The sequence below is a fragment of the Aphelocoma coerulescens genome, chromosome 13 (assembly GCF_041296385.1).
Source record: "Aphelocoma coerulescens isolate FSJ_1873_10779 chromosome 13, UR_Acoe_1.0, whole genome shotgun sequence".
NCBI lineage: Eukaryota > Metazoa > Chordata > Aves > Passeriformes > Corvidae > Aphelocoma > Aphelocoma coerulescens.
Window position 1 is genome coordinate 5,622,357 of NC_091027.1, and position 24,519 is coordinate 5,646,875.

The window sequence follows — 24,519 nt, forward strand, 5'->3', positions numbered from 1 at the left end:
ATAAAAAAAAGTGCATGGAGATGTTTTTATAATTGCACTTTATTTCAGCATATTTATCCTCATGGGAACCTCCAGATTTCACAGTCTGCTAGCCGGGAACAAGCTTGCTGCAAAATAAACTGCCTCATAGAGACATTCTTTATTAGGTATCTATCACTAACGTGATCCAATAATTCTTTGTGGGAGCTGCAATGAAGTGAGAAACAATGTTTCATAAACCCATCAGTAGCCAGGCAGCTTTAGTGCCTCTGAAGCAGTAATAGCCTGGCCATCCCAGTCAGCCTCTAATCAAATTAGGGGAACCTGTGCAGGCCTGTAAATCTCACCCACAACAACTACCCTCTAAAGGTAAGTCTGTGGTGTAGCTGTCATCTGGAACTTACTGTTTTAATGGAGCCATTTGGGGGGCTTGGGCCAGAAATACTTCTCTTCTGTCTGTGCTGCTGGAGATGTCCTGGGAAGAAGGTTTTTTTTACACTTTTCATAATCAGAAATCAGACCATTTCCTTTCTCAGTACCTTTGGGGGGGGCCAGTGAAAACACAGCTTTGGCACCTTCCCCCAGACTCCCACTCTCCTCAGCACTTTTCTGGGGTGGCACACATTGAACCTGCTAAAATGCTTAAACTGTCACAACTTTTGGCACGTACTTACCCTGGGCAATGTTCCTGTGGCCAAGAATCACAGCACAGTCTTCCCTGGGGATCATGCCTTGCTGGTCCCCCCAGAAAGCCTTGTTTTCCCACACACAGGTTTTCACACATTTCATTGTTTGTCTCCCATCCATTTTTTTTCCCCCACTGCTTTTCACCCAATGGAGCTAAGTAAAAAGGAATATTGAGAAGGCCACTGAAGAAATGAAGTGGTGACAGCAGGAAGCACTGAGGGTCCTAGTGGGAACATGAGCAATGCTGATACACTTCTGTTGTCTTGGGCTGAGCCTGCTCTCCCCACATGGAGATCAGAACACAAACAAGGCCATGAGCTGTTGAAACCCTCCCCTGCAAACCAAAGTGTGGGATGCATCTCCCAGCAGTTGCTTCCAAGGCAGGTAGAGAAAGAAGAGTCACAGCTGGGTTTTCTCTGTTCCTCTGTGCTTCCCAGTGTGGCCTACCAAGGACAGTCCATGGCTGCTGTCCCCCAGGGATGTCCCACCTGGGCACCAATCGTCCACTACAGCTGTGGTTCCTTCAGGATTGCACCACTGGGCATGGAGTGACAGGAAACCTGTGCTGGGCAAACACCACACCAGGGCAGCTGAGCTTATTCTCAGAAGAGAAATCAATCACTGGAGCAAAACAGGTAGGGACAGTCACGTCTGCGTACACAGTTTTCAGAAAACACATTAAAAATTTATTTTAAATATATTATAAAAGGAAGTCCATTCAACTTTAAAAACACTAGGCATTCTATCAATGATTCCCAATTTATGAAAGCTACTACATTAAAGTGCTACAAGTCCTTTACCACCCCCAGATTTTAGGCTGTTGGTCCTAATACGCACAAAATAAATACACACTGATTCAAGAGGCACCATCCAGTTTTACAGAGAAAATGCATGCAGTACAAGGTACAGACAAACTTAGACCTAATCACCGAGATCCTAGAGAATGCATTTTGAAACCAATTCCCTTCTCCACCCTAGAGGCTAAAGCTATTTGTTGCTGTTATCATAAGGGCTAAGGTTTCACGCTGTTAGCTCGATCAGTTTTTATCTTGTTTTGTGGTTGAAGTTCACATTTGTTTGCTCACTACCTGGGATTAAGACTTTTTTTCCTCGAGTTGAACTAGTATATTTAAGACCACATAGATCCAGTGGCTTTATATAAAACTCCCAAATCACTCACAACTGCTGGAATCACTGAAGCCTTTTGGGTCATACAGAAGCATCAAGAAAGCTCAAATGCACTCAATTAAGGAGTATACTCAGCTAGCAGAAGCAGAGTCAAAAACGGACACAGGCTTTTTATTAGGGTTTCCATGACCTATCATTGCCTAGTTCCATACAGATTCTCCAAGGTAAAGCATGGCACTACAAAGTAGCAATCAGAGCAGGAGGTGAGCTTATTTTGGTTACACTTCAAATTTATAATGTGACTAAATCAATCTGACTGGTTAATGAGGAATATGAAATGAATTGACAAGTCTGTGTTGAATGCTGATGGCAATTTCAGATCTCATTTCCCATTCTCCACCCACTGCATCTCTCTCCACTCGAACCAGGTGAGGATTTTGCAGCTTGTTTTAAAATCTGGACTCAACACTCACTAGGTCAGAAAATAAAGCACTTAAATCCTACACAAGCTGGGAATTGCAGCACACAGACTTTCCTTGCTTAAGGTCAAGGCCATGGTAGCCTGGGAGCAGGACCCAGAGCTCCTGACTCACAAGCCAGCTGCCCTCTGCTATGTATCCTGTGAAACCACCCAGTGTATCCATGAGCCCCAGCTGCTAGGAGTGGATGTGGGATGCAAGGTACTCGTGCATTGCTGGGGCTGTTTCACACATGGCTTTACCAGGGCTCTTTCGACTGCAAGCGTGACAGGCTGACTGCCAGAGGCTGGCTGTTCTCTCCAATCAATTCAACTCCCTGTCTGTATCTTGAAAGACAATTTAAAATAAAAATCTTCTCCCTTTTCACCTGGCAGTTCCATGACTGCCCAATATGACTATTAGGAGATCTCTCCCGTGGGTGACGCGAGGCAGCAGAGCTGCTGTCACAGCCCTGCAGCAGCCCCAGAGCACCGTGCTCCTGAAATGCTGGTGGTGCCTGTTTGACTCTCAGGTCACTGATCTCAGTGCAGCAGGGAAAAGGAAAGTTTGCTGAGTGGAACGCTCCAGTAAAGGAAAGCAAAGCCCTGTGCACAGCCTGCTGTAAAACCAACCACGAGGAAAGTTAGGCCGAGAAATTGCTTTCTTGCTACTTCTGTATTAGAGATTTTAACACACTCTTGAAAAAGTCCCAGTGATGGAAGGCATCAACTTCTTCTGAAAGACACTTCTGCTACAGAGTTTATATGCTTTTGGGACTAATTGTGATTTGCATACTTAGAAAATAAAATGCAGGATCCCGCATGCCAGTGAAATCATGAGCCTTCCATGAGGTGAAACATCCAGCAGCTAACCAAGACATCCTCCAGTACAGCTTCAGCTGTTAGAGTGCACTAGGAGGAAGCTGCCAACCTTTCCAAGTCGTCCTATTAGGAGTGACAAACCTCCACAGAGTCATTAACGATATCGATTTAACAGAGGTGGAACCCAAGAGCTTCTGAATTACTGTCGTTCACACATATTTTTAAATGAGACATTTAAAAAAAACCCCACACACAAACATTGCAGGAGCCAAGCTTTCTCTTATATCCTTATCCCCCAACCCCAACCCCTTCCCCTCTCCTCTCTTGTCCAGCAAGGCACTAGGAAATGGTTCAAGTTTAAGCATTTGCTGTACATTTACATTTAAAAAGGCACATCTTTATTTTAATGATGCTGTATTCCCCTTTCAGGAAGGCTCACACGTTCTGTTGTGGTTTGAAAAAGAAAGTTAATTTTCTACGTATGAGAAAAGACACCTTGCACACGAGAGCCCCAAACCTATTTACTGTCTGTAGGCCTTAGAGATTAGCACCAGTATAGATCAACAACAGCTTCAAGAGCAAATCAAAGTATTGTTAGGCAACATAAAACACACCCTGCTGTCTGGGATTCTGATCCTTAAAAGCAACAAAACTTATGCAGCCACGAAGAGAAGGGTGTTTCAATACTTCTGGGGGAAAAATATGAAAACGTGTATTTGGCATTAGATAATCACTGGTATTTAATCTGCAGTCTTGACTTGCATGCAGATGTGAAGATTTGATTATGTATTTATGCTTTAGCAATTTTGCTTACAAATAACCAAAAGTAATTGGAATAATTAACCAGATTGCCCAGCAAAGGCTCAGTTAAAGATGCAGATGATGAAATACAGCTTATATTTCTCAATCAGTGGATGGTTTGCTATATTAAGTCTTTGCCTTAGTCAACAAAGCCTCTATACTGAAAAGTATAACTGATGCAAATAATTAATAGCTCAAAGCCCAGTGAGCTACTTGGAAGTGTGCAGAATTTGTGAGGCTCTTAACCACACTCAGATGCCAAACTTTCAGAAAACAGGTCAACCACACTGAGATGGACCCGGTACAACCACTCACACTAAAGCTCCAGTTTCTGTGTACTGGTGGTGGGTTGTCAAACAGGAATTGCCTCAACTATTGCCTAATCTTTTGGTGCAAGCTGGTAAGAGCTGACCTTTCTCTCCAAATTAAGATCACCAAGTGGTAAAAGACCTGTTCATTACTGCAGCTCTCTCTGAAGCAAGAATCCAGCCAGCCAAGCGAGGGCTCCCTTCACAAGGTGAGCCCAAGTACAAAGCAAGCCATGCATTTTAGAAACAGAAGCTAATCCTCTCCTTAGAAAACTAAGACACACAAAGCTGCAACCTGCAAGCAGAACAACCTACAGTCCATTTATAGAATATGCTGATTGTGTCCCAGTTATAAAAAACTAGCATTGTTCATGAACAAACAGCTTCTTGTTCCACAGGCATTAAAACATTCATAAAGACATCTAGTCAGGCCATCTAGTGGCTCCACAGTCAGCACTACTCGGCTAATGAGAGCATTAATAACTTAAGGAAAGCAGCAGTCAGACACAAAGTGCTGGAAGGTGACTCTGTCTCCCACAGAAATGAGGAGGGATCCTAATGACAGACTTACTGTAGTAACTGAGAACATAAGATGTCAACTCTGCTTTATGCTGGTCTCATTCCATCCAATACTGCTGCAGAACTGTCACAAGGGAAGTTTAGGGCTTTTTTTTTTTTCTTTCTTCACTCTCAAAATATTAAACACCAACATATTTTGGAAACCTGGTCCCAGCTGCAATGCAGTGTCCATGTTCCCTGTTCTCCATGACTGCATGGACCAGCTAAGTTGGCAGAAAAGGTAAGACATGGACTCAGCTGTGTGGATGAGAGAGGTGGAAATGATTCTGAGCCTCCTACTCAATACATCAGACTGGAGAGTTTGAGGGGCAGACAGCTGTGTCCTTGTTTGCTCCCAGCTACCAGGTACAGCTCTGCATGGCCTCAAACACATCTGAAACATGGGACACGACCCTACAGCTGGCAACAAAAGGGCTTCTTGCTTCTGGAGATCCGCAGAGGGAGCCATCCTGCTTGTTTTGGGACACCAGGGAAGCATCTCCTTGCCTTCACATGAGATACATCCCAGAGCAGAGCTTCCCTGCCCCTCTGAGGTGGGGCAGTCTACTAATCATGCTCATCAGGCATCCCAGAGGGGTCCTATCCCCTTCACCCCAGAACTGGCTGCATGCTACTCTTGGAACACCCCTCCACAGGCAGTCAGACAAACCAAGGAGCTGGGCAATTCCTGGCAAAGGAATCCTGTTTACTAATGTACACAGCATCTGTGCACGAGATTCACTGCATCATCATTCACAGCTTTTACCAGAAAATGCCACTGCTCCCTTCAGTACAAGACTAAGTCAGGGGAACTAGTAAATCTGTTTTTGCAATAACTTCATTTTAAACCAGATTTTAAAAAAATACTTGCCTCAGATAGACTTGAACCAATGGTCCTCCATTCATTCTTTAGTGTTAGTACATTCCAGCTCCTGGGATGAGACAATCCTGGTTCACTGTCTGGCAGATCCGACAGCCAAACCAGAAGGGTAACACCTTGCACTGCTTACTGACTGCACAAGGGAGAGGGTACCAGTAAAATGGGTCCATCAGTCCCACATCTCTGCTAAAGCAAACAGATTTCCAGTCACAGTAAACTGTGCAGTGCTGTGGGTGCTGGGAAATGAGGAGAGATTAACAGCACATTTCCACAGGGCTAGAACACTACTGGCCACAGGACTCAAGAAACTACAGACTGATGAACAAATGGATAAAGACCAATGCTAATCTCAGCCCTGACTTAATTATCCTGAATTAATCTGCTCACACCAAGTGTAAATTAACTTAGCCATCAAACCTCTAAAGGAAGAATGGAAATTGTCTTCACGCAGTAGATTTAACAGGAGAAATCCTGGAGGTGTCTGTGCTAAAAAGGTTATAAGAGGCAAATTTGGAAACTGATATCCAAAGGCTCTTAGCATAAAGTCTTCACCAGTAAGAACTGTGATAATTTAAAAACCCTCTGCTAATCTTTCACCTTGAAGATTCAACAGTGAGTGACAAACTGACTGCAAAGTGAACGGACCAGAAACTCAGATTCCTCATGGCTAATAACAACAGCCATATTCCCAACACTTGGCTGCACTTCCACTAGAGCTCATTCCTTCATCAGAGCTATGATTTGGAAAGTAATAATATTCAACCTGTTTGAAATATATTTGGTTCAGGGCAAAAAATTACGCATTTCATTTTACAATAATAGGCTTTTTTTTTTTTTTTTTTTTTTTTTTTGATTGGAAGCTTAAATCTTGTCTTCAAGATTTTACTTATATGGAGTTTGGAAGATAAAGCACCTATGGGGGAATGCTTCTATGTGTGGTATAGCAGCTACAAAAAGTCCTGAAGGGGCCTGGATAACAAAATCATTTAACACCAGACCCCAGTGGGAAATAAAACAAAAAAGGCAGAAAAAAAAGCCATTTGAAGCACATTCAGACTCCTCTAAAAACAGAGTTTCTGTTCAGTCTCAGCACAGAAGTGGCTCTGGCAAAGTCTTTAAAATTCCACCATCCCCAGAAGAGAAGGATGCAGCATCTTCACAATAAAGATTGGCCCGCTAGTTAACCTTCTCCTGAGATTCTCCCTTTTACCTTCATTAAGTGTTTAAAAAAAAGTATTAAAAAAATTTTTTTGTAACCCTCCCCAGTAAAAACTATAATTGTAAAATATATATATATATTTTCTCAGTCTTTTAAAGATCAAGATTTCTGTTAAATTTTTCCAAGATGGTTGAGTTTGTGTGTTCAAATATCCACTGCTGTGTTGGAGATGAAGGATTGCAGCTATTCATAAAGATCTTTCGATCACTCTCACTGCAGTCCATACAGCTGCTGCTGACTGGGTGGTAGAGGGTCTTGTCCTGGAGGAGAGAAATTTGGTGTGAGGTTGCTTAAATGGAGAAGAAAAGTTGTTTTAAAACCATCAGAAAGAAGCCTTAAAAACCAAGGCGAGCTATTGTGTCACTTGGGTGTATCTGTTCCACACTTAACTGACTGACAAGTGTCTGGGTCTCTTCCCACCCCTTTCAACAGAATCCAGCCCAATCCTCACACCTGCACCGGGAAGCTCTGAAGACACCTGGAAGCCACGGGCTCTCCAGGCTGAAATTCTGCTGCATCCCTCCGGGGCACTGTGCCAGCAGATTGGAAGGACTAGGACAGGGCACTTAGACAAGAATGTACTTACCTGTGGCTCGGAATAGCATTGCTTAGTAGGGAGGATGAATAAATCCTTATCTGCCTTTGGCAGGACATTGCAGTGCTCAGAACAAACCAACTCTCAGAATACCTCTTTGCACATCACCTCTCTGCCAGCTGTGGGGACACTGCACAGAGAGTATCCTGCTTAGGAGCCCTGGGGTCATCACCTTTCTAACCAGTGGAACAGGGAAGTCACCTCTTTTTAATCAATGGTACAGTAACAAGCAGCTGTCTGCAGATTCTCTTATTGCAGCTACACGAAAAGAAGGAATAAAACACGAGTGGTGACATTTTCAGGAAACGTAAGTGCCTCAGGCAATTTGACACCTTAGATGAGAATACTCCCACACACACAGACTCACTTTTCGGTATCTCCAAAGCTGGTTCCCCTTCATTCCATGACAGTCATAGAGGGTCACAGGGCTGCTGTGGGAAATGGCATCAAAACAAAACTTCTTGGTGTGCTGAGGATCGCCGGGACGGATGTCCTCTCTCCAGCTGAAGGTGAATACCTGTCAGGACAAACAGCACCCTCAGGATGGCTGGTACCCAGGCACGATACTTTCACCAACAGAATGCTGTTCCCTGTGCCCACAGGGTGGGGATAGCTTCAGGGAAAGGACAGTATCTTCTAGAGGAAAAACTCTTCCCACCCCTAAGGACAGGGACTGCTGACCAGGGGACTCTGTACCAGCTGTCACACAGCATGTGAAATGAGACTGTGCTGCTGCAGCCAGCCATGCTGGTCAGCCTGGGTACTAGAACAGCCCTGGATGTCTCTGCAATGCAGACATACATCAAGGATTAAGTGAACAGCTGACCAATTACAGCCCTTCCCAGCCAGCAAAAAAGCCAGAGAGCTCCAGGAGCTCTGAGTTAACGTTGGCAGTGGACACCCGAGTCTGCACAGGCAGCCTGCAGTCACCTTGAGCAATTGTCCCACACTTCTGGGACTAGAGACCAGGAGCCACAGCTTCCCACCCTGGCCACAGGAGTGCTGGCAGTGCAAATACTTGGGCATTGCTTCGTGATGCTCCCTTCTACTGATCCTGCAATGAACTCAGCACTCTCAGGTGAAATGAAGGAGGGACTTTACAGAGCAGAGGAAGAGTTTTAACTTCAGTAACTGGGCACAGCCCATGCCTGGCAATGCAGTGCCTCAGCGAAAGTGTCCTCTGTGGCCAGCACTAGCCCATGTGGTTCTGCAGGACTGCCAGCCAGCACACCTCCCTTTCAGTCCCTAAGGAAAAGGCTGTTCTGGAGGCTCCTTTGGAGTCAGCTGGAGGAATGGTTCTCCTCAGAGATCTCTCATGGGGCAGTGAGAAAGGCAAGTAATGATCAGGGTGCTGCTCTTTGAAGCAGTGTGGCCAAAAACTTTTGCACAAAGAAACTACTTTGTTCTTGGCTGTCTTTTAAATCCCTCTTGAGAGAGAAATTACCACAATAATTTAGGCTCAACGCTACTCAGAAGTTCAAACTGCATTCTCTTCCTAAACATAAGCCAAAACTAATTTTCAAGATCCTCCTGACACAACAGAGGCTTAGTTTTGGACTGTGCCTGAGTAAATTGGTTTTGTTTCTATTTTTCACGCATCAAATTGATATGCAACAACCCTCTGTCTCCTACTACTGAAGCCATTCCCTGAAGAGTTATGCATGGCTCTGTAATAGAGGCATTGTTTTCTTGATCCTTTCTCAGCTCAGCTGCTACAGTTTAGACAAACTAATATTTTCCTCCCTTCTGTTACAATAAAGCTGTCGTTTCTGGCACCTCATATGTTGAGAGGGTGAATCTATAACCTGGCTGGTTTCATCACTCCAGCAATGGTTGGGTGTTTATAATGCATTTGCCTCCTGTCAGGAGGATGATAGTGAACAGTTATTGAATGCTCCTGCAGGTTCATTAATATGCATGATGCTCTTCTATCACTTCTTTCAGCACAACCTTTGAAGTTAATATTCACTTTGTTACATATTACAGCTGCCTTGTTACTGGTTTATTGTTTCGGCACACTGTTTTCTTGTCATTTCTTTTGTTCTCTCTGAGAACTTCAAAGCAGAGGTAAAAGCTCTGCACAGTCTGCCAGGCTCCAGACCCCCCTGTGGCACAAGCAGAAACCACATCCTGTACCTAAGTACAATCAGCACGTGAGCCTTGGGGTGTACATGACAGCTCTGAATGGCCTTCCTTAAACACTGGTCCTTGGAACCTCTCCCTCCCCAGATTTAGGGGCTGATGATTTATCAGACTGTTACCTGCACGTTGTTCCATGCTGCCTCTCCTCTGTCCTTCACGCAGTTTTCCAGCCTCAGTGGGGATCCCAGGGCTCCATGCTTAGTATCCACACACAGACCAGTTCCCACATTGCGTATCTGAAATAGTAAATTAGTCACTGAGTCTCCTGCTCCTACCAGAAAGAAGGCTCAAATTGTCTCAAATTGCCGCAGTGTTTGTATGAAGTTAGTTTTAAGATTCCTCACTTAACTGTGAGTCTGAGCTGGCTGCTTAGAGCTGGAAGAAAGTACAGAACTCAAAATGGGGCCCACTGCCAGCTGTACCTCCAGCACATAGCAAAACCCACCAGTGACAGGATTGCAGAGCCCACTGTGGGCTGGGTTGTCGGTGGTGCCATTTTTCACAGGTCTATACCTTATACATCCTCCCTTAGGTCTGTGCCAGTGTGAATATGCTACAGCAAATGTACAATGAATGTCACTCTCCTCGATTCTTAAGTACTTTAGATTTCTGAGTTACTGTTGTGCTGTAGTAAATCCTACATGAATCTTTTGCTAAATTGTTAAGTTATCCATTAAGTGCTGTTAAGTTTAAGTGCTGTTAAACCATTAGGCTTAAACTATTTGAGTTCAGAGCTAAGTTTAGTAAGGAGGTCCACTCTGAACCTTTTAACCGCATGAGAGGTTCTCCCTTATTCTTTTTTGTCCTTACCCTTTTCCATCCCCAGTCTTCACACAGGTGATTTTTGGTTGGTTTCAATTTTAGATTGATTGATTTTAGATTTTAGCTTGCTTTTTCTCCGTGTGCTTTAACCCTCTAGAAAGTAGTAGAATGAACCTTACCAATAAACTTTGTCATGCTTTCACTTTTATATTACACCTGCTTTTGCTGACGCCTTTGCCAGTGATTCTTTAAGCGACCCAAAACACTCAGCCACGAGAGATGTGTGTAACAATTCACAGCCTCACTCCTGGGGTGATTCTTTTCCCAGAACACAGCTGACTTTCAAAAATACAGATGGTTTTCCTGCCTTTCACATGGGAAAGCTAAGGACAAGAGTAGCTCAACACAGTTGTGAAGCCCTTTGGAAATACAAGATTTCACTATTGCTCAGCTGCTGCCTCTCCCTAGTCCTCCCTCTGGCGCATTCTGCTTTCTGCTAAATACACAACATGCAGAACAAGCCAAGTCTCTATTCTCGTTGGAGCAGTGCACTAATAGAAGCAGCTGCCTGCCCAACTGCCTGCTTTGATCAGGCCAATGCAATGGTAGAGGAGTTTTGGGTTTTGAAACATCAACAGATCTTTAAACACTCGCTCGCACCTTACCCACAGCAACCGAGGCACGTGGGCAACCTTAAAAAACCAAACTGCAGCCTGTCTGCCCACTGCAGATGTCAGAGCACGAACTTGCCTCTCCCCAGGCAGCTGCTGGAGGCTCCACTGGTGGGTAGAACTTTGGCAAGTCCCAGGCAACCTCATTCATGAACCACTTGAAGCTTTTGCAGTTGAGGTTGTTGCGAAGCTCCTTCTGAGCGGCGACGTCGCCCGCGGAGAGGTGCCGGTACTCAGGTCTGCGCTGGTAAATGTACTCTGCATATTCATCCATCCACACCTCAGCCACCCGCTTCAGGTTCTGGGGGGGAGAACGAGAGGGGAAACCACCTGAGAGTACTGCACAAACCACCATTAGCATTCAGAGCAGCTCGCATGATTTTGCTCAGAAAGGATTTTCATTCACATCCACTCTTTCTCTCCAGCTTCAGGACACAGATTATTTTTATTACTCTCTAGTTCCAAGGGACTTTTAGAAAGATATTTTCAGTTGAGGTCAAAACAGAATCCTGGCACTTGGCCATTATATCTAGTTCCTTGTGGCTAAGAAAAACAATATTAATCAAAAGTTGTTTTTCTTCCCTTTTTTTCTGTAAGGAAACTAGTCAGAACATGATGCTGGTAAATACCACTGGACATTCAAAGGTCTCTGAAAAAAAGCTGCTTTCTTAAATCCTTCTTATTGCATCTTTTATATCCATCTAGAAATGGGATTTGCAGTACTCCCTTCTGAAAAGCTTCAGTTCACAATACTCTTTCTTAGCACTTTTTTTTCCATTTTCTTGGGTAAAACTCTGAGATACCTCAGGAATAGGGAGCTTTCAGGTGATGACCCTTTGGAACAGAAGCAAAGGGTTTTACCTCGTGGCAGCAGCACATTTCATGTATTACTGTAAAGCTTAATCCCCTGTGCAACTCCAAGACAGCAACAAACACCACCCTCCCAAGACAACCTGCTTGTCACAGCACCCTTGAGAGTGCTGAACCTTGGGTTATTCTCTGGCAACATCAGGCACATTCTTGGTGACCGTCAGTAATGTGCCACGTGCAGTTGTGACTCCTTGCATGAAGCTGCTCAGTCCAGCAGCGATCATTTACTACCAAAAAAATGAGGAAGCTAAGAGTAAGCAGTTGGCTGATCCTGCCCCAAATGCAGCCTCCACACAACAGGAGCAGGTGTTTACCTCAAAGTGTCTGTTAGATGCTAAGAAACAGCCTTTCCTACCTCTCTGCTGTTTCCTTCCAGCACTGGGGAGTACACAAGAGGCAAATACTGAATCAAAAGAAATACAGCTCCCTCCTGAGGAGATGGCACAGACAGGAGAGTGCTCTGTCGCTCTGACAGGTCATTGCTGGGCTGAGGAATAAATCCAAATCTATAACTGGGGCGATGCTATTAAACTGGGAAGCACTGTAACACTGAGCAAGCTGTAAGACTTCAGAAAAGCAGGGCATCTCTCTGAGGTTTTTAGTTTTGCAGCCTTCCTGCTACTATGATTTTTTTCTCCCACCAGAGGGCAATGCAATCCCTCCTCAATTGGAAAATTAGCTGGAGAAACCCAGCGCAGGATAGGTGAAAGCTCTTTCTTTTTTGGGCTACACTAGATTAAGAAATAAGATGGCACCGAACATTCCATTGTGGAAAATTACAGCTTGCCCATTCAGTGGTCTGTAATGCTTGAAGTTGAGAGGTCTTTCAATCACCAAAACCAATCACCACGCAGAAGCCTGCTGCTCTTGGAGAGCACAGCTATAAAATGACTGAAGTATTATACAAATAAAGCCGTATCTTGTTTTTATAGCCAGCGCCTGATCACAAAGTCCGTGTCCAGCACCCAGCAGTGGCTGATATCAGGAGCATGGCAGCTGTTCACACACTCATCTGCAGCTCCCCGGGCTCTCTTCCCTTTGTGCTACACATCCACCACTGTAAAACTGTGCAAGTGCAAATTACAGACAAAACCCCCTACATTTGTCTCTCATTGTGGGGTGAGAGTAGACAACAGCATGGTCACGTTGCAGCCAGACTACTGTTGTGGGGAATGCCATTGCCACTTACTCTTGCCAGGCTGACTCCTGTGGGAACCTTGTATGGAACGTATTTCCTGTAGATATGACCAACTCTAGAGCAAGGGATGTCCTCCATGCGACCTCCACACATCCATACCTGTGGAACAGCAGAGAAACACATTCAGTCTTGGCTTTATGAAGGAAAATGAAAAAGACTTTCAAGTAAAAAAAAACCCCAGATTTTTACATTAAAGTACACTCTTCCCAAATCCCCTCCCCTCCTTGCCTTAGTCCCAAACCCTATAACTACCTGCTTAGAGCCATGCAGCAAGCCTTGATTTAGCACAAGTGCTCTCAAGCCTTCTATACAGAAAAGAACAGGGAAAAAAATCTGAGCACTGAGAAAACAGCACACACCTTGCTTTAAACTGATATATGTTATTACAGCAGTAGTAACCACAATAGTTAAACTGGGCTGCCATAAAAAACCCGGGGTGTAGGTTGTGTAACGAGGCTGTAAAAGGGAGGCCATCTCCCTAGTACAGGTGGTCATGTGTTATGCACAAGGCTCCAGGGAATTCATGAGCCTGCTCAAGTGCCAGAAATCAGAAGAAACTGCTACTTTTTCCCGTGGTTATCACTGCTCTTTTATGGTTTCATTGCTGACATTCATTCATTGCTTTTGCAGCCTTACAATTAAGTGGAAATCTCTGCCTGGTGAACACATAAATAGCTTTAAAAAGCCCTCAGGAAGTCACTAGAACAGACTCCTAGTTGGAGAGGACTACCTTGATGCTTGGTTAATGTCTAGATTGGGCCCAAAAGCTTCCTTCCCCATCTGGGAAGATTTCACTTTGTGCCAGCACTCTGCAACAACTTTCTTTTATTCTTTATTTATAGCATGGATGTAGTAATTTTGTCGAAGTGAAACAAAAGGAGACATTTTCTAAACCAGCCAATCTACTTCATTAAGTTTAAGAAATATTTGTGTGCTTCACAGAAATATTCAATCAATACTTAAAGAAAAAGCACCCTTTAGAATGCCAAACAAATGACTTTCTGAATTCCTGAAGCGAGGCACTGCCTTTGCTTTTCCGTTTGTCCCCGGATCCCATGGGAGTGCCCTGAAGGCCATGGATTTCGGGCAGGCTGGTGCAGAGCTCTTGATCTCCCTGTTCACTGGGGCTAATTTGAGCCACCACAGTTCACTGTACAATGAGCTTAGCCAACAGCTTCACACATAGCAGGCAATTCCATTAATATTCTACAGCGACAATATTAAATACTTAGCTCGGAAGAGAAATATTTGGCCAAGGCTGCTGCATAATTATTAGCTCTGACACTGAAGTCCTCTGGAGTTTCAGCTGTCTGCTGGCCCTAATAATTACAGTCATTTGCTGACTGCGTATAACTTAATGGAGGTTGGTTGCTCTCAGTTAGAGAAATATTTTTTGCAGGCAACTTCTAAAGTTCAAGGTACTTAATTACATGTCGTTATGGTGAGAGAGACAAGAAGAAAGCTGACAAACACTCCTTCTACAGAATTTCATTCCTTTTGTCCCTGCTGTGTCCTGAGAGGCTGGTGCAGAAGAGATGAAAAAGAAACTAGCACTCAGCTTCTATGAAGTTTCTTATGGAATTAGAAATGCTTCTTGTTCTGCAGCGATTGTGCTTTTGGCTGCAGAGGGCCAGAGCATGATTTCACTGCTAGGAAATTAACAGATAAGCTGAGAAAACAAGGATCTGGCCATGGTTTGTGTTTCTATGACAGAAAAGGTTTGTGTAAGGCTCCAAGAGCCGCAACAGATCTGGGAACCATAAAAACCTGCAGGAGCAGCAGCAGAAGCCCAGAGCCCCGTTGCACAGACACTCCTCAACAACCTGCACAACCCTGCACTGCACCCTGCAGCAAGAAGCCTGAGGGGTTCACACCAGCTGCATTTTAGTGTAACACAAGCCTGGCTGCAAACACCAGCCTGTTTTCTTTGCTGCCTGCCCCCAGGATGCCTCACCTGCCCCATCTCTAAGGAAAGGCTTTCAGGCAGACCACCATGAATACACTTCTCTGGAACATGATGTCCCTGTGTAAGCTGAGCAGCAGAGCCCTGCAGTCAGTACAGCTGGAGAGGAGAGAGCTGTCTTTGTGCTGCAGAGCTGGTGAAGTGGTACCAGACAGCAATGATCCATGGAGCCCTACGCTGGAGAGGCAGCAGGAGGGGGAGGCTGGACCGAACTGGTGGGCCAGGAGCTCCAGCCTGGTACAAGACTCCAGGCATAAAAGACAACATTACATGAACACATGCAATGATGTGATCAGAAAAGCTACTTAACTCAGTTGCTTAATGAGCAAAACCTAACATCAGTTTGACTTGCTCTTTTCCTGATCGTGCTTTAAAATATTTATTTCCAAACGATGCTGCAATGGAGGCAATGGAAAGCTTCCTAATCCCTACTAGCAGAGCTCAGTGACCCTTTCAAGGTACTTTGCCACCTCTGTGCCTTTTTAATGTTGCCTCACGCTGCAAGTGACAGTGCGGCACCCACAGTACAAATCTAATTTTAAAGGCATGCTTTCCATTCATTCGCTGCTGCTTTGATTTATTTTATTAGTGAGCTGCTTTGTGTGGTGACAGAACTCATTACCACCTCCATAAAGACAATTACCAGTCCTTATCTATACAACTGGAAGAAGGGGGAGAGGGAAAGAGCGTGATATGCATTGGTAAAACACAGCTAACAAAAGCATTAGAAAGCCAGAGCTAAAGGTCAGGGAATTGCATCCAAGGGTCTGTCAAGGAGTAACTGCAAGGGAAGCAAACCCAAAATAGCTGTGTGCTAGCTGAGGGAACACTTCCACTCAGTTACTGATATTTGGTTGTTTTTAAAGCAGAGTACAGTTCCCAGGCATGACACACCAGAACGCACACTGCTAAAAATACCATGCTGTCAGACAGCCGAAACGGTGCTGGGCTGTGGGGCAGCCACAACCTTGTGCCTTCCCCACAACAATGACTGTCACTTACTGCCTTCTCCTTAGGCCACAGGATCCAGTTTCTTCTGGGTGTTTTACAGATCATGCCTCACTCCCTGGCTGACATGACAGAAAACGTCAGAGCCTGAACTTGCACCTGATTTCAAACAGCCATTTATGCCGTAAGAACAAGAATTAAAGCTGGTCAGGCAGACAGTGCTTCTTACAATAATCTAATCAGATCTCATCAAGAGAGAACAGGAAATTTCTCTTCCTCCTCAGGCACAATTTCGCCAATCTTCATTTTGGGCTTGGAATCCAGCAGCTGACAGATCTGCTAGAATTAAGAGAAAACCTGGCTATGCTGAGGTCAACGGGCACACTGAGCAGATTTAGCTAAGGCCACAATCTCACCCTAATAATAAAAACTACACAAGGGAAATAAAATAACACTGGTGATATTGCTTCCATCTTCCCAGAGGCCTGGAGAGCTGTAACTCCATATTCATAAAGCAACTCCAGAGCCTTTGATTCAGTCAGTATGCTATGAAAGCAGCAGATAATATGCCACCTATTCTCTACATGGGAATGTTATGCTGATCCAATTCCCTTTCTGCAATTTCAGAAAACAATGTCAGGTAAGACAGCTGAACCTCTCCTCTCAAACACACAATACAATGCTGCAGTTGGTGTGTGAACACAAATTACCTGAGTATACAAGGTTTATGGTTTCCAAAGACTGCACCATGGTGAGCCAATGCTTCCCAAGAGAGGGAAAAAACACAAAGGATAGTTAAGCCTTGAAAATAAAGCTGCTTCTGCAAGACACAACAGAATTGAAGACCATGGGATGGACCAACAGAGAGCAGCTGGCTGGTTGTGTGAGCACACACTGAAAGGTGGGAAGAAAAGGATGCAGAGGATAAGTCAAGGGGGTTCTCTGCATAACAAAGTAGCTGAGAGGATGAAAGCAAGGGCAATAATTCAGGAAAATTGTAATCCTCTATACTGGAAGCATCAGCTGCTCCTACTGCTGGGACTTGGTGCTCTCTGAGAGATTAAGGTAGCTCGTGAGGCACTGGGATCTGTGTGTTTGCACAGCACCTCTCACACACCACACACCAGTACAGCCCCTCCTCGCCATCTGGAGCGTTTGAGAGTAATGACAGCACTTTCTAATAATCACATTTCAGGGACTGGAGGGGAGCACTTCCCTGCTGCTGCTTGGTGGGAGGCTGCTCAGGAACCTGAACCAAGCAGAGGGTGAACAAAGGCAAAAAATTCAAGTCAATGGCCTGAAACTGATCTGTGCATCACCAGATAGGGAGAGAGAAGCCACCCTGTACTGCAGCTGAGAGCCTTAGAATTAAGCAGCATGTGCTGGCTTAAAAAAAAAAGCCCACAAAAAAAGCAGCAGAATGCCCGGCCTGTTCCAGTGTGGGCAAACGTGAGCTGCTGGAAAGTGGCCTGAGTATGTGCCTGGAATAAGCAGTGCAGGCTCACAATCAGCACTAACTTCAGCAACACAAGTAGAAATGCTGTCAGAAGGGATCTCTTGGCAGCTGCACCCAAACTATGCACCTGCCAGAGCCCAGTGGCAAAATGGGAATCAGAAACGTGCTGCTGGCATGGGGCAAAGGAGATGCAGCCATTAGACATGTGAACAGGAGCTATGCAGCACTTGGATTTGTTGGAAAACATGTAACATGTTTTGTGCTGTGGAAATCAGAAGCAATCCATGCTGATGGTTTGGGAAAAGGATCCAGAAAAATGCAATGACCTACTATCACCAGAGTAAGTGCAATGGCTCTTTTCCTATTGCTGAAGCAAGAAGTGAAGATCTCAGGTACTGACCAGCTCTTTTGTCTCTCCTTTAAGTGCTCTTTCTAGGGCAACTGGCTTGTTTGCACAGAGTCCTTTGCATTTTATGAAAGCTTTCCAATCTTCAAATTACAAGACAAATGTTTCTAAAACTGAAATGATTTATCACCTAGCAAGGGACATTCTGGATTCTCATTCTTTGCTCTTCAAGTACAGTGTGGACTGGGAACCACATCACTCAGATCTGAGATACAAAGTACATCTATAATTATGCCTATACAAGTCAAGAGACATCCCTTTTTACTCTTCTGTTTCCCCATAACCAAAAAAATCGGAGACTATATATTTATGGAAGAGAGGTGTGAAGCAGTTTAGTGATGATTACGTAAGCCAAACAGAATAGAAACCACAAAAATACTGGAAAAGAGGCAACAGCACCTCAAATAAAACTGAGTGTAGATAAGTGCTGTACAAAGTAGCACTTGCAGGAAGGAACAGTTTAAATGCTTCACACATACTGCTCGAAATTAAATGCATTTATGTAAAAAAAAAAAAGAAGTGGTTATGTAGGCAGCTATTAAATTGTGTTTAGAAGAGGAAAAGCCCACTGTAACTTTGGGTAAATCATTCAGTTTTGTTCACACAATCAGAAAGATAAGGAAGACCAGGAAAAACTGTAAGAGAGGAAAGATAAGGAAGTAACTCCAAAAGAGCAAAAAACCCCACCTCAATGAAGTCTGCTGAACAGAGGAACCACGAGACACAGAAAGGAAAGGTGACAAACGCCCCACAGAGACAGCTGCGAATGCTTGTTCACCCTTTTCCCAAAATACAAGAACACACTCCAAGGTCAGCAGCTGGGAATTCACCTGCAACTACCACTGGAGATTGTGATCAGCCTGCTGTGTCTGGGGTGACCTGAAACAGGCACACCCTGACCTGCAGCAGTGCTGCCTTAGAGGCACTGAGCTGCTCTGGATGTACACAGGTCAGGAGAAGGAAGCAGCGCCTGTTTTCTGCTTGAATACGGAATGGATAGATCAACTCCTTCATTTCTAAACTAGAAATTTCTGTTTTAAGGGATTGGTAAGACCCAGAAAACTACAAACCAGCAGTTAAGGTTAGAAAGTTCACCTAAATTTTTTTGTTCCTCCTACATGCAATGTTTCCTAGTGGTGTTTGATGTACACGTTTCATACAAGGTGCAAGGCTTCTAAAGTTTGATCCACCCTCTAGTTAAATGTTTTTCTGAGGTGTTAAACACTGATGCTTTCTCTGTTGGCTTGCTTGAAAATTTGTGCTCAGAAGGAAGCAGAGACAGCTGATAACAGAAATATGTATGATTTCCAAAAAGAAAGGGAAGAGGCTCCTAAATAAACTTGTTTATTTCCAGTCTCTCAGCAACAGAGTCCTGGATTTTAAAATAAAGGCAAAACCAGCAAAGCACAGTCCATGAATGGCCAAAAAAAGAATATGCTTAAGGAAAAAAAAAACCCCAAACACAAAATAACCCCCCAAAAATCCCTGTACTCCTGGTAAGTCTCAAGAAGGCAAGATCCAATGCAATGGATCACAGACCAGCAGTACAGAAGAGCACCTGCACCCACAACACCCAGGGACAGGAATGGATTCTTTGTTAAAGCTGGGCTGTAAATCTGGCATGCTTAGAATCTGAATTCCCATGAGATAATAAATAATATGAAAGTGGGTATCCCATGCCTAAAGCCAGAGCTTTAAATTATTTGACAGTGCACCTTTAACTACAAAATCTCAGTCTGCTTCTAAAGGTAAAAACGTAGCTCTAAGCTCGCCAGGAAATGTCATAGCTTCATAAATTCTATGAACAAACCTTCTATTCTTGCAATTCCAGCAGAATTATTAAATCTATCAGCCACAGATGAATGTATCAATTTATCTTAATTTCTGAAAATACACTGAGTCTCTTTCAGTGAAAACTTCATTTTTTCTGTTGCACAATGAAAGGAAAAAGGTGGTCTTTGCAGAGATTAATTAAAGCAAATTTATCCCTCCATAAATTACCATCTCTGGACTGAAATAAAACACAGCGTGTTTCAGAGGGGATAAGCAAACAGATGAATGAAGCAGTCTTATTTCCTGCAGATCAAGCAGTGTGACTGTCTGCTGTGGCACTGGAGACAAAGGGCTTGCCCAGCCACTGTCATCACTCTTGGAAATCAGCATTTTCAGAGAGGAAGAGGCTGAATGCTGCCCCTGCCCTTCCCACAGAGAATGAGCGCCTTACACAATTTCATTATGTGCAACACCAAGATGAAATGGCTCTAACCACAGTGACACCCCCAAAGAGGGTGCCCTCACCCCTCCCTTCCTGCCACCATTACAGAGGACAAGGGACATCCAAGGTGACTTAGAGGTTCTTGTGAGGAAATGATGGAAGAAAAGAATGTCTCAAAATCAAAGTCTTTTCTCCCTCTGTTTGCTGCCCAGTAGCACACGGGGTGTGTGTATGGCAACAGGGCTTGCTGAGGATTGATATCCTTTGAATTGCACAGAGGCAATCTGTTTTGTAAGAGATCAGCCATGACTTGTCAGGGGAGATGTGCAGAGTTTTAGCTGCTGAAACCAAACTGTGCACTACAGTAGCACCCCTGCCATCTTTTAGCCCCGTGCTGAGGTCAGTGGCATCCAGACACCTGTAAAATTAAATATTCAACCTCTGAAAGAAACCTCAAACAGAGTTTAACATAGAAATCTTCACTCAGTTTGGTCCAGGCTATGGGAAGGATTCCCCCTACTGAAGAGAAGGCCACTTGCCTTCAGGGGTTTGGGACATTCTGCTGGGTTTCCCAAGTTGGATTTCAGAGTGCCGTATTCCAACAGAACACAGGTACCAGCAGTCTTGGTGGGTTACAGTGGCTTGTTACTCTTAGTATGCATTTTTGGTCAGCTGGCTAACTCTTAAAGCCTCAACTGACCAGCTCAGCCAATCAGCCAGTAGCAGAACTGTTCCCAAGCCAGGCAGATAATGATCCAAAGTCATTGCCAGCAACAGTTATGACTCCAGTTGTTGAAGATTTCTTCCCAGGTAAGTATTAGCCTGGGTTCCTCACAACCAGGAGCCAGCTGGATTGATTACAGACAAAGTTGTTCTCCTCTCTGGGCACTCAAACTGAACTCCTGGAACTGGAATCCTTCCCTCAAGGAGGAGAGTATTTCACCATCTTTCCAGGGTGAGCCTAAGAGTCAAAGAGCTCCAAACAAGCTGATTTACCCTTGCTGCCAAGAGCGCATGCATCAGGAGCTGTGGCCACGGAACGGGGACACCCCAGCTAACCCTGCTCCAAAACTGACCCTCAGAGCTGACTGCTCACATCAGCACTGTTTCTTCTGTGCACTACCTTACTACTCCCAGCTCTTTCACCTTTAGTCACACGCAAAAGCAAGGACAAGATAGATCATTCACATTCTGTGCCTCAGAACAAATTCTTACTTTTCAAAACAAAAGTAATTTCCAGAGAACATGGCTCACCTTAAAGGATATTTCATACTGCTCTCCTCCCCATATCTCCAGACCTGCATCATACCCTCCCAGCTCCCAGAACCACTTTCTATCGACTGCAAACAGTCCTCCAGCCATTACAGGAGACCTTAAGGAAAAACCAGACTCCATATTACAAAACATTCAAAGACACAGATCTCTAGCTAAACATTTAAAAAACAAAGCAAGATTTGACAAATATTCTTTTCACCACCCAGTGTTCCTGGTGCCTTTACAGCCCTGTCAAAGTTTGTTTTGGTTGTTTTGGTGTTATCTACTGATTTCCCACTTGCAAACGAGGAGGACCAGTCCTGGCTCCCTTCAGAACCAGCCAATGCCTCTCCTCCAAACAGGCAGGAGTTGACCATTAAGTGACAGGACACAGGACACCACCTCTCCCCACGGGACCTGTATGCTGCACACATGATGCTCTGCCTCAGTTGTAGGATTAAGTCTTTGAGTTTGACCTCAAAAAGGGGTTTGTTTGGGTTATTTTTGTTTTGTTGGTTTTTTTAAAACACTGCAGAAGTATAAAAGCAGAACTGTCTCAGTGTTGACAAGCACAGCAACAGCAGAGGACAACTTGATCACAGATTTACTTCTGCAGTGCACTGTAATCATCAAAATTGCTGTAATTATTCTGCTAGGTTTTCTTCTTCCCCCACCTGGAAATGACACATAACCCACCTTTGGTTTGTTGTTTTTGGCAGAGCATTAGGGATACTAAGTTATGTTTGAAAGATCTCAGTAATAAATGACCACATTAATTGCTACACATTAGAGTTTTCAATGAAATGAAATGTTAACTTCTGCAGGATTAACGTGGCAAAAACAGCAATGAAAAGGAGAGTGTTCACAGCTACTATACAATGCATTTCTTTTAAACCAACAAAGCAAACAGCTGCCAAAAAAAGCAAGTAGCTTAACACCAGCTTCTGGCTTTTGCTCTATGCTGAGGTGTAAACCAAGTCTGCAGCGGGTGTTATTTCATTAGCTGGCTCTTAGCACGCTGTGTTTCAGTAACTTACTCAAAGGGATCACTGGGATCAGGTTTCTGCAACTCAGGAGGAATAGGGATCCTCTTGTAATACATCTCCCAGTCAAATGCCCCTCGCATTGCGTCTCCAGCCTGAGTCTCATATCCAAAGTGGTCGTGATCAATAACATCAATCATAGGACAAACAATAGTCTTGCGGTTTCGGGCAATGCGATCTGAAGATTGGAGAAACACGTTAGAAAATCTGCACCAAGTTGGTTCTCTTGACCATGAAATTACAAAGAAAGAGCAGCAAAATGTGAAGTTGTCCAAGAACGACATAGCTTTCTTCCTCGTTGCTTCTCTCCTGAGCAGATGCTCCAATTTATATCAATTTATCTGCTACTTCTGCAATCATTGAGAGAAAAACATCAGGCACCCATCACCCAGAAGCAGAATGGGAAGACACAGCCACACTACCGCAGAGAACTGACTGCCAGGCTAAAACCAGACTTCTTGTACTCAGTCAGCAATCCCCATTTCCACAACTGACCAGGATGTGAACCTTTCTGTGCAGATCCAAATCCAGGGAATAACCCACTGCACCACCCAGCCCTAATTGTCACACCAGAATCTGGCAGGAAACGTTTCAGACTAATGGCATAAGTACTCTCAGCAGGCTCAAGAAATGCAAGTGTTACCTCCTCCCCTCCAACCTTTTCTTCCAACCAAATAATATGACACAGGATTAATTCCTGCATAAACATCTGGAATTTAAAAAATATTTTATTACTGAGACGGTCTCTTGTTGGAAGTTAGCTCTAAGAGCAGAGGCAATAAAATGATGTTTCAGCTTCCAAAACACATCTCACAGAAATCCTTTCTGTGCTTTAAAAATCAAAGCATCCTCTTTGTGTTCTCATTTAAATGGTGTTGGAGCTAGTTCTGTCCTCCCTCCCTGGGGCTCATAAAGCTGCAAATGTTTCAAACTATTGCCAGATATAAACTGTAGTGAAAGCAACAGGATAACAATCCATCAATCCTGAGGGAAAATCTGACTCTTTCTTAAACGTCCACTTGATGATTGTTGCCACAGCCTATTTGAGAAAGTCACACCTCAGAGAGCTCTGACAGGTCACTCACAGTAGGGCTGTGAAGGAGTTTGGTACCGGCCAGAGGCAGACAAGGTACCAGAAACAGACGGCACTGTCCCTTCTATTAGGCATCCTTAAAAAGAACTGACACCTCCTCAAAGATGAAGTGCTGCCTTGGAAAAGAGTGCTCATGTTCTGCAAATACACACCAGCAGCTCTCATTCACAAGAAGTATTTTTCACAGGCTCACAGGCTATGAAGTTAAATATAGTTATAAAGCTACTCAAAAACTGTATGCAAAGATCTTTTCTGTATCATAAAGCCATTCCTCTCTGCAAGCTGTTGAATGACCATGTGATAGTTTACTCTTCTACCAAGCTGTAAATTATTTAAGATTTCATTTAATGAGGAAACACAAGAATATGATTTCTGCTCTTTAATTAACAAAAGCATATGGCAGGGTTACTGCACAGTGCAGGACTCCAGAACAGAAAAAAGTCTTCTGTTAAACACTACAAGTGGCCAACAATTCACTTGAGTCTTGTGGTTGGTTTGTTCTCCCTTTTATGACATTCCATGTCTCTTTTATCCACTTGCAGCATGAAGGGAAAACAACAGGTGGGAATAATTTCAACAACTCCCCACTCACCTAAGAGAGGTGGCAGCCAGTTGACATTGGCCTCGCAGTGGGAATCCAGGAAGGTGATGACGTCCCCGATGGCCACGGAGGCCCCCAGCATGCGAGTCCTGATCAGCCCTTCCCTCTTCTTGGTCCGCAGGATCCGCACGTTCGGGAACTGGGCCATGTAATCCTCCAGGCGTTTCTTCAGGTGTTCTGTACAAAAAGGAGACATTGGGACACTGTAACAACCCATTTCTTAAAAATGCAGTTCTGTCTTTACCAGAAGGAGATGTCTTTGGAAGTATGGCCTCAACAGGTAACAGATGCAGTAACAGGAAAAAAGAAGTAAAAATGACTTCTTTTAAAGGTCTAAAAATAACTGCCTAAGCAAGACTTTTGAAGATGTTCCAAAATCTCAGAAGCAATTAAACAGAGGAGAAAAAAAAAAGGAACAAAGAGTATAGGATGAGAAAGAAAGCAGCAGAGGAAGAGGAAAAGG

At 44.1% G+C, this 24,519-nt stretch overlaps 1 protein-coding gene across 1 annotated transcript in view; it reads right to left on the reverse strand.

Moving 5' to 3' along the window:
- Nucleotides 1–1,329: 1,329 nt before the first annotated feature.
- Nucleotides 1,330–24,519, reverse strand: part of GALNT10 (polypeptide N-acetylgalactosaminyltransferase 10) — an 82,339-nt gene continuing 59,149 nt past the window's right edge. The window contains exons 5-12 of the mRNA XM_069028766.1: nt 24,048–24,233; nt 22,357–22,540; nt 21,320–21,437; nt 13,069–13,176; nt 11,089–11,310; nt 9,696–9,812; nt 7,802–7,951; nt 1,330–7,099 (exon numbers count right to left, since the gene is read on the reverse strand). Of these exons, the coding sequence (XP_068884867.1) occupies nt 6,932–7,099; nt 7,802–7,951; nt 9,696–9,812; nt 11,089–11,310; nt 13,069–13,176; nt 21,320–21,437; nt 22,357–22,540; nt 24,048–24,233 (1,253 nt within the window). The 3' untranslated portion in view covers nt 1,330–6,931. The remainder of the gene's footprint in view (nt 7,100–7,801; nt 7,952–9,695; nt 9,813–11,088; nt 11,311–13,068; nt 13,177–21,319; nt 21,438–22,356; nt 22,541–24,047; nt 24,234–24,519) is intronic.